Source organism: Homalodisca vitripennis, chromosome 1, assembly GCF_021130785.1.
Source record: "Homalodisca vitripennis isolate AUS2020 chromosome 1, UT_GWSS_2.1, whole genome shotgun sequence".
Taxonomy (NCBI): domain Eukaryota; kingdom Metazoa; phylum Arthropoda; class Insecta; order Hemiptera; family Cicadellidae; genus Homalodisca; species Homalodisca vitripennis.
Genome location: NC_060207.1, coordinates 187,401,596 through 187,420,715, shown reverse-complemented (window position 1 = coordinate 187,420,715; position 19,120 = coordinate 187,401,596). Strand labels below are relative to the sequence as shown.

The window sequence follows — 19,120 nt, the reverse complement described above, 5'->3', positions numbered from 1 at the left end:
CGCTTCACTTTGAGCGAGTAGCTCAAAGAGCTTGTACCAGTTGTAATCAGTATGGTTTAAGGGCTAAACGACGCTGTAACACACACCACATCGTCATGTGTGGTAACGCAAGTTCTTGGCTAGCACAGCGAGTAGATTTGTAGACACCCTTTACAGAGAAACCCCGTTTCTTGAAACTGTTTATACCACCGTCGAATATTCTTTGGTAATGATGGTTTGTCGAATTGAATATGAAACGACCGCTGAACTATGATCACTGATTGTGTACGACTAGATTCAATAACATAATACTCCTTCTGTTGCGCGGACGCCACCTTGAGTGGCTGTACGCTCAAGGTCAGTGCTGGTAGCGACATACGGCGGATTTTTCGAAACTCTAGACCATGCCTATTACATCTAATGCTGTTTCAGTTACCTAGTGACACATTTGTTTCAATATCATTACAAGTTAAAATCGGGTCTTTCTTTTAGGGACCTGCTGTAATTATTACAAACATATTTATCTATATGAAACCTAGTCTAATTAAGTTATGTATGATTTGTTTATGATTCCAGAAAAAAGATAATAATCAGGTGTGGAGTACAGATTTGAGAGATTTATTTTGCAATACACTTAAAGAAGCAGTTCTACATGTCAAACTATTGGAAAAGCTCCCTGGCACTTTTCCAAATTTTCTTGTTGAAGTGGAAATGTATTTTGAAGAAGAAAAGGGAAATTTGAGAGAGTGGGTCATCGAAAGGCTTTTGCCAGAACTACAAAAATTAATCACTGATGAACATGATGAAAATGAGTCGATGTGTGACTTTCTTTCTGCTGAATCACTGAATCCGTACTATAAAAGTTGCATTGTGAAGGATGACAAAAATAATGAAACTGAAGACACAGATAGAAATGCCAATTTGTTTAGAGTTCCACAGGATGACATAAATAATTTAAACTCAAACACCAATAAAGTATCAACCAATATTAACACTAATTTCAATCACTCTGAAAATGAAATATTTGTAACTCCGGAAGCAAATGATCAAGTATCCTCGAGTTGTGATGACGCTAGTCTTCCCTCAAAAACTAAGCTCAATGAGATTAAGGCGATCAATTCTACAGATTCACTACTTAATGTCAATTCTAATTCTTCTAAATGTGAGAAAAAAATGTTGGACATTAGATTGAATGGTGCATCTGAAGAATTTAAACCCATGGTGACCAAACACCATCATAAGCCTCCGAGGTTTAATAAAGCTCATAATGCAGCATTCCACCCGCAAATGAACAACTACCACCATCCACCTGGTTTTCATTCTTATAATCCGCATTCTGCAGCCTTCTGTCCATCCCCCATCCTTCCCATTCCTTCTCCCTGGACGTACCAAGGTGTGCCGCTGCAGCAGACTCCCAGTTGGCCTCGACCTTCCAGCTTTAACCACCACTGGCAACCTCCAAACAATGGGCCAAGCTTGCCGCCAGTCATCACAGGGCCAACACAAAAATCTTGGTCCTCAGGAGAATATTCAAATTGCAACACTGATGAAAATGAAGAAAATGTGAATATAAAAAAGATTAACAGCGTCAATATGAATGTCAGCGTGTTGGCTCCAGAATTTGTTCCCAGACAGAGTAATGATAACAAGAGGTACCCCACTAAAGAGAACACCAGCCCTCAAGTTAACGGTGAACAGTCATCAATTCTTCCAGGTAAATGTTTTAGTGGAAAATGTGTTTGTTTCATTGTAAAACTATGTCTCATTTTATAAATTTAAAAAAGTTAAACTAATAAGAAGTAAGTAAAAATTACTGTGAAAGTAGTTTGGGGAAATCTAGCAGTTTAGCTGATGCTCTGATCCTTATATAATTTGCTTAGTCATAATAAATACCACATAATTCTTTTCATGGCATACCTCAAAACAAGTGTATTATCTGTTTGGTTTTATAGCAAACTGCTGCATGTAAATGTACCTCAATTCATAGAGTAAATTGGTAATTCGAACTCGCCTGGTAAGTGGTGTAAACCTTGTGAAGAAATTGAAAAATACATGTGATATCTCAATTTCACAAAAATCGAATAACGAGATGACCCGTTATATTCTCTGTTGTATATGGTATTGAACGATTTGTACTTGTTTAACCCTTTCAGGAGTATGGTCGTTCCAGAACGTCCATTTTTACAGTACATTAAGGAGTAGCCTATAATACTAAAAAATGACCTTAAGGAGTAAGAAAAAAATTTCTTTTAAATTTATTAATATTGATCAAACTTTATTTGTTTTACATAAAAATTATGGTTTAAGACTAAAATTTAAAGTTAATTTGACTTTTATTGTGAAAATTAAAATTTGACTTTGGTATGGAAGACTTCGAAGCATGGATATATACATAGTCCAATATTACATTCAACACATTCAAACGTGGTGTCTTTCCTCTTTTTAGGCTTCAAAGTGGTATTAGCACATACAAAGCATTTCCTTTGCACTTTCCTTTTCTGTCCGGTTGGAGTTGGTGTAGGCCGAGGGAAGTGACGAGCTGTCAGGCGCAGAGGGTGCTTGGCGCCGGCATTCGGTCCCAGTGGTCGTTGAACTGCTACTCTCTCTTCAGACGAGTGGTGAGTTTCGAGCAGCTGTCGTATTAGGTTGATTCTAAATTCCAGCAGTGATATTTTAGAATTGTTGTGCAGCTTGAACATATTGTATGAATTTAGAAAACAAATATCTACAATATGAAAAAATAATTTTCTGTACCACTTTCTCGTTTTTCTTGAAGATTCGTTGAAGGAAATCATCATATCTGACTTATCAACAGATCCCATATTTTTATTATATTCTATTACAACTTTCGGTTTTTTTTACAGTTTTTCCTTGTCTTGTTACATCTAGCATTTCGTGGCTATGGACAGTGCTTAGCATTTTTACCTCACGTCTATCACACCATCTTACTGTAATCATTTTTTCATTAGATCTAACTACAACTTCACCTCCCTACATTTTTTTAGGGAGACATGGCATGTTTTTTCTAGTCATTCTTACTGTACCACATGCACCTGTTTGCTTTTCATGCAATTGTTCAATTAACTGTTGACTGGAGTACCAATTGTCGACATAGAGTATATGGTTTTTCTCTAAGTATGGTTGTATCAATGTCGAAACTACCTTTGCTGAAATGTTGGCATTATTATCTGCGGTAACATATTGGGTACTCTTACCTGTATACACAAGAAAGTCAAGGACTAAACCTGTTTTGCAGTCGCACAGCACAAAAATCTTTATGCCAAATCGGCTTCTCTTAGATGGTATAAACTGTCGAAAGGCTAGTTTTCCTTTCCATAACATAAGGATCTCGTCAATCACAACATTTTGGCCGGGATAGAAACTGGAAGAAAACTTCCGTCTCACTGTCTCAATTACGGTCCGTGTCTTGCACAACTTGTTTTCGCCAGTAACAAGAGAATTATTGTCATCTAAATGTAGCATTTGTAGAAGCAAAAAAAATCTGTCTTGGGTAAAAATCTTTGAAAAGATAGGTTTTTGTAATAGGGGATCTTTAATCCAATATTGTTTTAAACTATTTTTTTTACATGTGGCATTAGGAGAATTACTCCAAATAAACAATATATTTCTTTAGGATTTGTATCCGTCCAACGGTTCAATTTAGAAAATTCAGACATGTCGCCATTTCCGGTAACTGTTTGCTGATAGTATTTGTTTGTTTCACAAGATATGTGCGACAACAAGTCCCAATCAAGTATGTAATGAAAAAAATCAATTTCATTACCTCTAAATCAATACTTAGGCCTGTCATAGAATTATCAAAATTGTAGTTTGTTGGCTGAAAATCATCATTGTGTCTCCATCCACAAGTTTTACAAAAAACAGCGTTAGTTGTCGAAAGGGAATCATTAGACGGTGAACTTGTGTTATGAGGAGTAATATTATCATCAACTGACATTTTCGACATCTTCAGGAGGTGAACTAAGTTGAAATGAGTCAAACTCACCATCAGAATCATCAGAAAATTTCTAATCAGACTGTAGAGCTTCAGTTTCGTCACTTGTTAGTTGGTCACCTTCACTAATGTCATAAACACAGTTTCTTATTTCTTCACTCCTGAGTAGCCTATCAGGATCCATTTTTCTGAGTAATAAATAAATGTAGATTCAACTAACTAGAGTATAAATAACTGTAACTATATATAACTGACACTAAAAACAAATTATTACATTATAACTAACTAAAACACAACAAAAGAACAACTTCTCACACTACTTGACAGACAACTAGTTCAATGTAGTGACGGACGACTGTCGTTGTAAACATAGACGATATTGGCGCAAAGCGTTTACGCCCCAAGTCAGGTGATCGATCAACAAGACAGCTGTTGCTGCTAACCAGCTGTTGCGAGGGAAACTTGGCAAATGCGTGCGCAGTGTCTATTTAGCGTCTTAGTTCATATACTTACTTACTGCCGGGGCGTAACAAATCTCAGTCGATTCTTTGCCTCGTTCATATACAGCTGTCTGAAAATCGATCCAAAACGTTCACTCTATATATCCCAATAAGACTTGTAACAATAATCTAATTGTTATTATAGTGATATTCGACGTTTAGAAGGCTATAGGCTATATTACATTTATTTATTCCTAGGACGTTCTGGAACGTTCATACTCAATTTACACTATACACCATAGGATGTTCTGGAACGTCCATACTCAATTTACACTATACACCTTAGGACGTTCTGGAACGTCCATACTCAATTTACAACTATACACCATAGGACGTTCTGGAACGTCCATACTCAATTTACACTATACACCATAGGACGTTCTGGACCGTCCATACTCAATTTACACTATACACCATAGGACGTTCTGGAACGTCCATACTCAATTTACACTATACACCATAGGACGTTCTGGAACGTCCATACTCAATTTACACTATACACCTTAGGACGTTCTGGAACGTCCATACTCAATTTACACTATACACCATAGGCCGTTCCAGAACGGCCATACTCATTTTGTAATATTTTATATTACTCCCTAAAGGGTTAAGTAGGCAAGTGGATTAGACATGAGCAACTTCTAAACTGAGATAAATACCTTACTAACAAAAAAATTCTGACTTAAAAGAAAATCCATTCTCAGACAGTATGGTAGCAATATATATTTTTATAACTAAGCTTATTAGGAGAAACTATGTCCAATAAATAAGCTTAGCGATCTTTCACTGTGCCTGCTTTACAAGGCAGTTAGCATTTAAATGTGATAATATTTCATATCTTCATCTAGTTCTCCATATTTTTATGGTACAGCTTTCTTAACTGTTTTGTTAAACTACTATTATTATCTAGACAAGATTTTGAATTGATGTGTATATAATAACTTATAAATTTATTGAAGTGACGTCTTCTTTTGGCGGACTTTTTGCATGTGGAAAAAACTTTTGTTTTGTGTCAGAGAACATCATGCATGTTTATGTTTTTCACATGCTTTCAAACTAGAATAACCGTTATCATAGGCGTAGCGTGACCTAATAATTTGGGGGGGCACGGGGTCTCCGGGGGGGGGGGGGGGGTGGTCCCGTGGAAACTTTTTTGAAAACTACCACTTAAGAACTAAAGTAAAGTATATGTGTATTTTTGTTAAACATTGGTTTTAATCAATTTTTACTATATTGATGGATTGTAAAAAGACTCAATTTCAAATTATACAAGTTTATTCTATTCTAGACATAACTGCAAGGACATTTATAACACAAAAACAAATTTGTGTACAAGACAAAGTTTTAAGGTGAACAGAACTACAGTAATGGTTTTCAACGAACCAATTTTCGTTACTTCTAATGAAGCATTAGCCTCCTATCGGCTAGATTTGAAAATCTGTCAACTAACAGATCTAGTTTTTTATCTTTCATGTATTCAGACGTCAATTCTTGCTCAATAGACATCAGGGCAAGCCCACTTAAGCAGTCTTCTGTCATGGTGCTTCGAAGAAATGTCTTTAGCCTTCGTAGTGTAGAAAACGATCTTTCTGCGCTTGCTGTTGTGATAGGCCACGAAAGTGATATTTCTAGTAGCTGCCAAACATCTGGTGCACTGGCTTGAAGATCATTCTCAATAAAAAAATCAGCCAACTCTTGGAACGTTATTCTTGTGGTTGCTTTGTCTGTTTTGACAAAATTGTTCTTTGCATAACAGTGAAAAAACTTAAGATGTACAGAGAAACTTAAAGACAAGTTATAAAACTTTTGGATTGCCATAACAGCGTTGTTGTCAATTTCGGTCCAATTAAATAGTAACTGGGCAATGCAGTTGATTTTATCATAATCGTTCTTGGAAAAACGAGATTGCAGGTTTAAAATTACTGTGTCTAAAGCAGCAAAGTAAATGCCAGTCTTGAACATCTGTTCAGGTTCAGGTTCAGGTGATTGATGAAATGCAGCATCTGAAGAGCTACTACTAGCTTCAAGTTTTTTCGGAATCTTCCGTTTGCGTGGTAGTGAAGGCCTTTCAACTGACAAACCTTTCATACCATATTTGTTACACTGTTCTTCTGACTCATTCCACATCTGAATAAAGCCATCATCATTTCTGTCCAGTTTTAAACAGTCAATGACTGATTCAACTTTTGCAAAAACCTTAGAAATGTCAAGAGATTCACTCTGCAGTTCTTTGGAGAGTATATCAGTCTGACTCAATACAATAGTTTTAAACTGAATACAAATTCAAATGTGCTGATTTGTTTGGCTAGACCATCAGCTTCGGCTGCAATTTTACGATTTGATACATCGTTTGCAATAACTTCCAAAGTTTCGTACACTTCAGGGAGCTGCTCTAGAATTACATGGATTGCTTTGTGTCGAACTGTCCATCTAGTTCGAGACAAGCTCACCAGTCTTTTCATTTTTGTTTCTCCGCTTTGCTTACATATTGATTCAAATATTGAAAACCTGTTAGCTGATGCATTAATTAAGTTATACAGGTGATTTACTATGGATAAGCAATTCCGAAGCTGTCTTATTTCTTCACAAAATCTCTGAACAGCCAGATCAAGCAAGTGGGCATGGCAGTGTGTGTACAAAGCTTTAGGCTCTTCTTCTTGGAACCTTGAGGCAACACCTTTGAATTTGCCGCTCATGTTACTAGCTCCATCATATGCCTGGCCGTGCATTTTATTTAAGCTTATACCCAACTGCTGCAGATACTGTTTAATAGTGTGATGTAAATTTTCACCAGTAGTGTCTGACACATCAACGAAGCCCAAAAACCTTTCATTGATTTTAATGTGTCCATCTATTTTAGTAATGTATCGAATGCAAATGCTAAGCTGTTCACGGGTTGAAATATCCGTAGTTTCATCACAAATAATTGAGTAGGCCAAAGCCTCACTCACCTCTTGGACAATTTGTTGAAGCATTTCACTTTTTATGCAATCTATTATCTCATTTTGTACCTGGGCACTTTTGTATGAATGGACTGGGGATTTCATTAATGTTTGGATTCCTTCCTCCATTTGAGTAGATCTCAGTTGTAGCAGTTCTATAAAGTTCCCCCTGTTAAATGAAGCAGTACTCTCATCATGTCCTCTTAAGGCAAGATTCTGTTTTCCAAGGAATAGGATGTTTTCAATTATGAATTTTAAATACCTCCTATTCATCTCAACCATTTTAGTATGTGCCGAGGACAACGAATCTGCTACCGTGCTTCCTGCTTTTCTATACTCATTGAGAAATTGTTTAGATTTTTGATGCATTTCACTATTCTCATGTTTCCTGAATTTTTCCAAAGCTTTCTTCCAATTGTTCATGCCCAGTTTAGTGAATGACTCCTCCCCGCGACCAGACTTATGTTGACAAAATAGTCGGCATGGGTAACAAAATGCAGCGTCTTTAATGGGGCTATATTCGACCCAATTAAATTCACTGTACCAGGATTCTTTGAACTGCCTCGATTTGGATTGAATCTTGCTTACCTTAAAACAATCAACAGGCTGAAATGCTCCTTTTGCAATATCTGCACTTTGTACTCCCAATGAAGGATCTCTACTTTCGCCCTGGAATGTAGCATCACGATCTGGGCGTAAACAAGATGGCGATTCATCACCAACGCTACCTCCAGTGCTACTTCCCGCTAAATGTCTATCTTCATTTACACTTTCACTTGAATTTCCAAGTTTTTTAAAGAATGTTAGTACAGAGGACTGTTTCTTAGACATGATAACAAACGAACATCCGCAAAAATTACACAAACAATAGCAGCTCAGCTAGTAACAATAAGCTTATTGAACGAATAAAACGTGGCGACCACCTACACAACACAACACACGCGCACTGAGCTGGTATGATATCCCTCCGCCAGGCATCGTCAATGCTCGGAGGCCCTCGGCCGGCGTCGGCTGGGCTCGGGTGCATTCGATCGGCTGCTCCAGCTCGGGCGCAACCGGCCAGTGTCGGCTCACCGGCACTTGTAAATTTAGTTGTAACACGCGCATACTTTACACACACAGAATCAAATTAGATGCATACAGAAAAATAGACTAACGGGGGATCTATATTAGTTATTCATTCGTAACTTTTAGTGTATACATATACGTAATTTAAAGATAATTTATATTATTTTTTCTTTTTTTGCATAATGTTGGGGGGGGCACGTGCCCCCCCGTGCCCCCCCGGCCCGACGCCACTGACCGTTATATAAACATCAGATCTGAACTATGAAAAGTTGATGTTAATGGAAAAATAAGTAAAACGAGATATGGAACAACAATAGATGCTGTGTTTACAAGATATTTAGCAAGATTTTATTCCCGAATTTTTATTTCTTATTTCAGTTATCATAATCCGATAGTTTCATTTTTTAAATGTAATGACAATGAAAATGTAATTATTTTGGAAATCAAGATTGTAGTGACAATGATACTGACTAAATTATACAAACTAATATAAACAGTAATAATGCAAATGTGTAAATATTTATTACTTTAATATTTAGAATTCAGTGATCATTGTAATATATGATATTTAAAAAAATATTACAAAAATATGTATAAAATGAATATAAAATATAAAATTTTGTATGTTATAGAATTCAGTGTCTCATATTATTTTAAAATATAAAAATGTCAATTTAATAATTAGGAAACATACTTTTTCAAGATTATATATATATATATATATATATATATATATATATATATATATATATATATATATATATATATATATATATATTCACAACCTGTTATAAGAAGTAGTCACTTTTGTCAGTCAGTTCTGCGACTGCCTTCCCATTTTTTATTTATTTAGATTATATATAATAATTGCTGAAAATTAGACTAACGATCCTACGAAATTAATTTGTATAAAAACATCATCATTGTGCAGATACAACAACACATTTGGAATTGAGGAAGCCAAACACTTTGTTAAAGCCGGGAGAAAACCTTTACGTAATGATGGCACATGTTGAATCTCCTGCAGAATTTTATGTCCACTTTCTGACATCTAACAACAAACTCATTGACAAGTAAGTATATCTTGTTGATACCTTAGACTAGAAGTTAGTAACTTCTGTGATTACCTCTCCCTCACTCTCAGTGAGGTATCGACAATACCTATTTGGAGGAATAACCCTAAGTATATCTTGACGAATATCAGAATTAGGTTATGGTGTATTGCCCGAGAGTTTATTTTAATAGTCCAACGTTGTTACTGCGTTGTTCAGCATCTGGGGGATTAATAATTGTTGTAAATTACAACATACGTTGTGCGCCATATGTCATGGTTCCAAATGTGATATTGATCCTAATATGGTGATGATTGGATGGATTTTCGATGTAGTTTAAGATGAAGGTGTTGAATTATGTTATACAATGTGGTTCCGGTTGAAAGTGAGGTTATGTTAACCGGTACACATGGTCACTGCATATGTTCAAATACCAATGTCATTGAATTTAGTGAATAATTTATGTTGACTGCATGTAATTGTTTAGATTTTTTGTAACATGTGATGAGTAGATAACTTGATTGCGAACAAATTCCAATGAGGTCTAGCTCAGTTAGTAAAAACACTGTATCTATGAATAAACACTAAGCTGATCTCCAGGATAGAGTATTTTTTTGAATTTAATTTATTTAGATTTATTTTATTAATTCCGTGTAATCCCATTCACCAATTTAGTTTACTCGAACATTTGACTCTGATGATGTAGTACTTGTTCTTTCACAACATAATTATTAAAATCAAGTATATTCAGATGTTAATAGCACTACATTATATAATTTCCAAGTGGCACTTCACAAATGTAATCAAAATCTAGTTTTATTAAAACATGTGCTTTTTTTATCTTTATTTACAATCTTTGAGATTATAAACAGTGTCATTAAATACATTAACATCAGGAAAAGGTTTTTTGAAGATACTCTTCCAGCGTGTAGAATGGCCGGTCTAGAAGCCATTGATGTAGTGCTATCTTGAGTTCCTTTCCTCTTTTGGACAGCAGGTGAGGTGGTAGGAGATTGTGGAGCTTCATTCCCATATATGATAGTTTTCGCTCATAAAGCCTCAGACGATGTACAGGAAGGCTGTAGAGGTGTACATTTCTGGTGTTGTAGTGGTGTACATCATTGGTCCTTGGAAGATTCTCCCCATCAGCGTACATTATTACTTCTTGAATGTAAAGCGAAATGACAGTGAGAATCCTCAGAGACTTGAATGCCTCTCTACAGCTCTCCAGAGGTTGTAGTCCCGCCAGTGTTCTAATACATTTCTTTTGTATGATAAGTATCCGTTGGAGATTTGAAGCAGTAGTTCCACCCCAGGCAGCAAGACCATAGCGCAGGTGAGACTCAAAAAGGGAAAAGTAAGTTATTTTTGCTGTTTCAAGGCTACTGAGAGAAAGAATTTGCTTGATGACAAAGTGACCAGTGTTGAGTTTTTTACTAAGATTGTCGACGTGATTAATCCAATTTAGTTCGGTATCCACTGTTACTCCAAGGAATTTTAAATGATCTTCAATACTGACATCTGGAATGGTTGGGACTTCTAATGCTCTCCTTCCAAAAGCGATCTGGTTAGTCTTTGATGGATTTACTAAAAGGTCATTTCCATAGCAATATTGGATGACCATGTTGAGAGCTGTATAAGATGAGACCGCAAGGCCATCTGCTGAACGTTGGGTCAGAAATAAGGTAGTGTCGTCCGCATACATTAGAGGTGTGCAGTAGTTTCGTAGGTGTTGGGGTAGATCATTGGTAAAGAGAATGAAAATCACTGGTCCTAATACGGAACCTTGTGGCACACCTCTCAGCACTGGAAGGACTTTTGATCTGACTGCCTTTGTGATACCATTTGATGAGTGGTAGAGCTCTACTAGTTGGGTACGACCCTTTAAGTAGCTCTCAAACCAATTATTTGCTGTCCCTTTGATTCCAAGCAATTCCAATTTCTTCAGAATGATGTTGTGGCTGAGGCAATCAAACGCCTTACTTAAATCAAGAAACAAAGCTGTGGTCAATTTTCCCTCTTCAATGCTGTCTGTCACTGATTCAATTAGTTTGATCAATGCCGTTGTAGTTGACTTCCCTTTTGTAAATCCATGTTGGTTTTCATTTAAGAAATTGTGCTGAGCGCAATGGTCCAGGAGTCTTTGAAGAACAATTCTTTCACATAATTTTGAAAATGTTGAAATCAGTGAAATTGGTCTGTAGTTGTTTGTATCATGTTTGCACCCACTTTTAAATTTAGGGAATACTTTCGAAATTTTTAATTTTGAAGGGAATTGACCCTCTTTAAAAGATTTGTTGAATATGGCAACCAATGGGGGGGCTAGTTCGTCAGCACAAAATTTTAATACTTTGGAAGAAATTTCATCAATACCGGCTGAATCTTTGAATTTGAGGTTTTTAATTGTATCTTTAACCTCTTCGATGCTCGTTTTGGTCATTGTTTCCATTAATGCTGTTTCATGTGGTTCCACAGATTCCAATTCCTTCTTCTCATCCGCTGGGATTTTTTGTAGTTTCTGCCATATTAACAAAAAATAAATTTAGATTATTGGCAACTTCTTGAGGGTTATGTGAAAGTTGTCCATTTATTTTCAGTTTTATGTCATCTGTAGAGCTCCTGTTTTGGTTACGGGCATTATTAACTATTTTCCACATGGCTTTGGGCTTGTCGTCAGCTCTTTCTATGAAGTTGGCGGAGGCCTCTTGTCTCAGTAGTTTTAAGCGTTGGTCATAGGATTTCTTTGCATTTGCTGCGTCTTGTTTGATGTCGAGTTCCCCTGTTGTTTCAAACTGATGTTGTAGTCTTAGAAAGTTTTCTTTAAGCCTGCTGGCTTCTTCATCTGCAAAGAATTTAGGTTTTAATTTCTTTCTAGGTTTCTTTAATTTTCTGGGGCAGGCAGCATCCAGGGCCATTGTCACTGTCCTTATGAAGCTGTTTTAGGCTTCTTCAACGGTTTCAAACTGTTCAATGTCATGCCAGTTTTCATGTTGAAGTAGACATTTTAGTTCAAGGAGGTTTTCTGTCTTGAAGGTTTGATATGTACTACTGAAATTCTCAATTACGTACTCTGTTTTAATAGTACAGACTTGAGCAGTGTGGTCTGATAGACCAGAATTGTACACGGTTGCAGTTAGTTCTTCACTTCTTAAGTTAGTACATATCCAGTCAATTGATGAAATGGTGTTGAAGGTTACTCTGGTAGGTGGTAGCTCCAGCCTCTGAATGCTGTGAGAAGCCAACATCTCCTGTAATTTACCTGATCTTCTGTCAGGTTTTAAAATGTCTACATTTATATCTCCCATGATTAGAAGGTTTGAACTTTCCAGTTTACTGATTTTAATAGTTTTTGAGAGAATATTAAGTGATTCGTCTAAGTTGGATGATGGTGATCTGTAGGTACCCATTATGTATAAGCAGGTGGTATTGAGCATAACCTTTACCAAAGCCATTTCACATACAAGTTCTTCGCAGTACTGTCTGATTGGTACATTAAAGGTACTCCTTTCTAAGGTATCTTCTACATATATTGCAACCCCACCCATTATATGCTTTTCCCTACAGAAATGTGCTCTGAGGATATATCCAGGTATTGGAGCAACATTTTCAATTTCCTGATATTTGAGACTGTGTTCACTTAGTATTATTATATTAGGTGTTGGTTTCAGGTTTTCTATAAAGTGTATCAGTCTATTTGATCTGTTAGATAAGTCCTGTATATTCTGATGGAGAACTGTTAAGTTAAATATTTTGTTTCTTGAAGATTTGTTTTGCTCTAAGGAAGATGCATTACTTTTTATATTGGAGGTCTGACGTTGCTGCCTGGTTCTAAAAAAGGTGAGATGTTCATTTTTATAGGAGCAAGTTGATTTCTATGATAATTGGCTTTGACATGTTCTATATTCTTTTCATAAAACTCAAGGAAGGTTTCTGAGGGCTCAAGTCTTGTAGCAGTTATGGGTGGCCTTCTCATCGATGAAGGGGGTGCAAGGGCAGGGGCTTCAAGAGTGGATGCTGTATTTATTTCAGTTGAGTGTGGTAGGTTGTTACTTTCTAAACTAAGTCTAAGTTCCTCATTGGTGTAAGTTTTTGTCAAATCCACTGCATTAGACTTTTGATTGCATAAACTATTATCCTTTTTATTCTCTGCTTGGGGTTGTTCCTTTGGAAGAGGGTAGTTTTTATTCTGGAAAGCCTTAAACTTTGCAGACTGAAGAGAGACACTGATTTGGTCTCTATGTTTACCCCAATTGGACTTCACATCTTTAGGTCTTCGTATGTTGACATGTGTGTTTGTGGTAGACAGGTAACATCTTGTGGTGTTTTGTAGGGGGATATTTTCAGTCTGGGTGCTTTGCTCATATACAACTAGCTTTTGCTGATTTGATGAACAGTGGCACTGAGGTTTAACACTCAAGTCTTTAAGGGTAGTCTCCATGCTGTTCTGCCTGGATTTAATTTGGAATATTTCTAGCAAGATAGCCGTTAAGTTTTGTGGCTTGTCTTGCGTAAAAAGTTCACATTTTTCAGTTTGAGTTACAGTGTCAGTTTTGCTTGAGGTTTTCAGCTGTTGTTTGGCTACTCCTGCGTTCAAAACTAAAAGTTGTTTCTCGAGATCCCTGTTTTTTGTAACATATTTTTCAATTATCTATTCCTGTTTCCTGTCATGGTCTTCAGATAAGTTTTGAATTTCCATTACATTTTTCTTTTCTTTTTCAATCTGAGCTTCAGCTTCAGCTAACTTTTGGATAAGGTTTCAATTTTCCCAAGAAATTTTTCCTCTTCTTCGGCCATTTCTTCAATCTTTGCCTCATTACTGGCTAATTTACATTGTAAACATGATAACTTATTTTCTACAATAGTCAGTTGTTCTTTTAAAAACTTGTTTTCTTCCAGCAGTGCCGATCCTATTGTAGCAGCCATAGCAAGCTTATCATCTTCATTTTCTAAAATACTGCTCTCTAGAGTTTTTATGGAGTTGTTTAGAATGTCTTTTTGGTTATGAGTATTTGATGTTAAGTCAGAGGAGGAAGGGTTGTCTATGGTATTTATAACTAGATCTTTGTCATAATCTGAGCCTCCTGCCTTACATGTGAAACATGACCATGTTTTTATATCTTGAGAACTTAGTTTTTTCAACGTTTTTTCTTTTACATTTTGGCAGCCTGCATGATACCACATGTTGCAAGGACCAGTGCACTTTAGACCTGAGTATTTCACTCCTATTTCACATGAGCCACAGGGATACTTAGTAGACATTTTTTACCTTAGTTGGTTTGTAATATATATATATATATATATATATATATATATATATATATATATATATATTTTAGAGTAACAATAGTTGTCAATATAAAAAGTGTGATGCAGTTTTTGAGTTAAAGTTTGGAAATGTAGGCTTTGGCTGGTTGCTCCTGTTAAAAATGGCAAAAAGTAAACAGTTTTTTAGGAGAGCTTTGGCTGGTTGCTCCTGTTAAAAATGGCAAAAAGTAAACAGTTTTTCAGGAGAGCTTTGGCTGGTTGCTCCTATTAAAAAATGGTAAAAATAACAGTTTTTTAGGTGAGCTTTTAGGTGAGCTCTCTAGCACGAGGACCAAACACCTCCTTTCTCTTTTACTAATCAAGCCAGAAGAAGGAAGGCAATTCGCTACAGCTACCAGATCAACAGACCGGAAGTCATGAGCCTTTCAGCCTCCAACCCAAACTAATACGTTTTACCTTGATGTTTGTTAATCTCACCAATAGATTTTAAATTTTAGTGATTATCGCAATTAAATAATTCAAATTGATTCCAGTATAAAGTTGACTTAAGTTTTGCTTTATTAATTATTTTAGTCTTACATGTAATAATCAGCTGTGATACATGATAACTATCACTTACCGATCTTGCCGCAAGCTATTTGAAATTTAAATTTAAACCATATTGTGATCTGTTATAATCTGTTTTATTACAATTCAATATACATATTAATTTCCAGCAGTGCACACAATGTATATATTGTACTTCATTGAGTCAATTATTAAACGAGGCTGCAACATTGGTCAGATACAGCTTACATTGCTGCATTACACCTCAGAGGAGCAGTTATTAAATTAGGCTGCAGTGATGGTCAGGTACAGCTTATCGTTGTACCTACACCAAATACTTCAATAAAACCAGAATATAAATTGGTAACGACATTTATTCAATACAGTACAGTTTTGAAACACAACAAACATTACAAAGGATTGCAATCTCAAGAAGAGCCAAGATACGCTCAGCTGACCAACAATGTTCAGCTGTTTAATTATCTAGGCAGTTATTAAACAAGGCTGCCTACTTGACTTTAATCTTAAGTCAAAGTTACATACTCAACATGTAGTTGAGTATGTAACTTTAACATGTCTGTGTTGTACCTCAGTGGGGCAGTCAAACTAGTCTGCAATGTTGGGTAGGTACGGTTCATGTGTTGGTATTGTACCTCAGTGGGGCAGTCATTAAACTAGTCTGCAATGTTGGGTATGTACGGTTCATGTGTCTGTATTGTACCTCAGTGGGGCAGTCAAACTAGTCTGCAATGTTGGGTATGTACGGTTCATGTGTCTGTATTGTACCTCAGTGGGGCAGTCAAACTAGTCTGCAATGTTGGGTAGGTACGGTTCATGTGTTGGTATTGTACCTCAGTGGGGCAGTCATTAAACTAGTCTGCAATGTTGGGTATGTACGGTTCATGTGTCTGTATTGTACCTCAGTGGGGCAGTCAAACTAGTCTGCAATGTTGGGTAGGTACGGTTCATGTGTTGGTATTGTACCTCAGTGGGGCAGTCATTAAACTAGTCTGCAATGTTGGGTAGGTACGGTTCATGTGTTGGTATTGTACCTCAGTGGGGCAGTCATTAAACTAGTCTGCAATGTTGGGTATGTACGGTTCATGTGTCGGTATTGTACCTCAGTGGGGCAGTCATTAAACTAGTCTGCAATGTTGGGTAGGTACGGTTCATGTGTTGGTATTGTACCTCAGTGGGACAGTCATTAAACTAGTCTGCAATGTTGGGTATGTATGGTTCATGTGTCAGTATTGTACCTCAGTGGGGCAGTCATTAAACTAGTCTGCAATTTTGGGTAGGTACGGTTCATGTGTCTGTATTGTACCTCAGTGGGGCAGTTTTTAAACTAGGCTGCGTTGGGTAGGTAAACTCGTATATCAGTCAGTTAAGGTACTGGAAAACAATATTATACAACTTATTCAGAATGGTATGTACTTTTGGATGACCCCAAATATAGACTGCAAGATACAAATATTGTCTGTTCTAGACTGCGTAATGGGATGTTCCAACACTACAATTCCAAGAATCCAGTAGCCTACAACTCATGGCAAGAGGCATGGCAAGTCTTGGGCAAATTCTGTGCCTGCAAGTGGGCGGAGGACGAACACTGGTATCGGGTTGAAGTCATTGATTGGACTGTTGAGGTAAGTTAGTTCATCACACCATCTACAAGTCAGATTTAACATAAAATACTATATTTAGCTCATGAAATGTTCAAAATAATTAAATACACAATCATAAAACGTTCTAACCCTCAAATTATGACTGTCACCCCAGGAACATGAAAATGTAATTTTTGTTTGTCTGTACGTATATCCACACAATATCTTAAAGCAATCTGAGCTGTAGATTTGAAATGTCTCATTAAACTTCATTTCTATATAGGCAACCTGAGTTTGTTGATGGTGCATGTCATCCATGGGATTTGGCTGAGTGATAAGCAAATATTTTTATATTGGTTTTAGGTTACCATTATGATAACATAAAAATTGAAAAATAAGTAAATTTGTACACAAACTGAATATGAGGGCTGTTTAAACAAAATTGCAACTTTAGTTTTTTTTTTTTTTCAAAAATTATTTATTTATTCATCAATCTCAATTTTGTCCCCTTCAATGTTATACCGCTTAGAAATTATACACTTGTGTCAACGTTTCTTCTAATCCTTGAAGCACTTCAAAAAGTTGTTTTTTGTGATCTTGTTCTTTATCTCATCAAACGTAACTTAGCCGCCGTCCTTTCATGGGCCTCTTCAGTTTCGGAAACAGGAAAAAGATACACGGGGCTAGATCTGGGAATATGGTGGCTGCGGTATCGTAGTGTGTTTGTTTTGGCTAAAAAATCGTGCACAAGTAACAATGTGTTAAAGTCTAGTTTCTGAATTATATTCTTAATTTTGATATTTGTTGAAGTATTGGATTATTTTACTGACTTGAATTGTATTCTTCATATTAATTGAATCCCAACAGTTGTATTATAATGCCTTAACTTTTTTTGATTATACAACTACGTACACAAAAATGTTATTTCACAAACCTGCTAAATCAATATAAATAACTCAAACGGTAAGATGATAGTCAGATTTACAGTAGCAAATGAATTTCATTCATTCACAGCCATGTTCTGCATTAAAAAAAACAGAGAGATATTGCGTTATTGAAAGTTAAGTGAAGAAAGGCATTTGTGTTTGCAGAGGAACCATGTGAAAGTGTTCTTCGTAGACTACGGAAACACAGAGTGTGTACATTTCAATTGCCTACAGCCCCTTTTTCAAGGCTTTGAGAAGTTGCCTATGTGTGCCCAGCGCTGCCACTTAGCTGGGGTGAGTAGCCATTTTAAGCTTCATTGTTTTACTAGACTATTTTTTGGTTTTATTTCTTCTAGTTTAATTTTTACAATAAAACAATTGTTATTTGGAGTAGTGTTTAAAGCAAAAACAGAATAAGGTGAGGTCGTACCCTTATTAGTTGATTTATTGAAAGTTCATCTTCAAAGATTTCATTCTTTTTGTGCTAATTCTTCATTTTATTTTATAAATAATGTGGATTAAGATATTATAACTCTTACAGGGTGGCCACCCGACCGGGAAAACTGGGAATAAACCGGGAATTTTTCTGAGAACTGGGAAAATTTCAAAAATAATTTTTCATCTCCAAGAATTTATAAAATTAAGACATAATTTGACAGCTTCTGGATCAAGAACTGATTAATCACGAAACATCGTATTTTAGACGACGTGGCTCGTGAAATTGTTATTGAAGATTGACATATGTTCGTGAGCTACATCCGACGCCGGCTGATCTAAGGTTACCTTCACTAGTGTAGTGAGTTTATCTTGGTTAGTTCTCTCCTGTGCCGTGGCAAATCTCCGCACCCCCTCCCCCAAAATAAGTAACAATGCATTGGAAAATTAAAATCGGCAGACCGATAGTATCTGACATCGGTACTAAATGAGTGGTATGCTTTAAGCGGTAACGCGGCAGAGCAGTAGTAACCTCGATACAAACGGGTTTTTTGTATTTAAGTATTATTCAGTCGCCGAAGTGGGGTCTCCGGACGAAGTTGTCCAACTCTTTAGAGAAAATATTGTTTCATGGAAAGACGTGTGTTCGATATAGCACAGGCCTAAAATATAGTGTTATAAACAGGCTTCAGAGTTCGGTTCGTTGAATAATATAATGTTTGATAAGAGGTGCAGCCCGGGTTTTTGAGTACACTAGAATGTTAGTTGGATTTATACACAGCTTAATAAGATACCTTTTGGAGAAGAAAGTAGACTGAGCTGAGGGTTGAGTGGCAGAAGAAACATTTAAT

The 19,120-nt window shown here is 36.4% G+C and overlaps 1 protein-coding gene across 2 annotated transcripts in view; it reads left to right on the top strand.

Annotated features, from left to right (window-relative positions):
• The window catches only part of LOC124352915, a 92,425-nt gene that overhangs the window by 30,796 nt on the left and 42,509 nt on the right, over window positions 1-19,120 (top strand). For both annotated transcript variants that reach the window (XM_046802642.1, XM_046802643.1), the window contains exons 6-9: window positions 556-1,693; window positions 9,376-9,517; window positions 16,794-16,950; window positions 18,000-18,128. In XM_046802642.1, coding sequence (XP_046658598.1) covers window positions 556-1,693; window positions 9,376-9,517; window positions 16,794-16,950; window positions 18,000-18,128 — 1,566 coding nt within the window. The remainder of the gene's footprint in view (window positions 1-555; window positions 1,694-9,375; window positions 9,518-16,793; window positions 16,951-17,999; window positions 18,129-19,120) is intronic.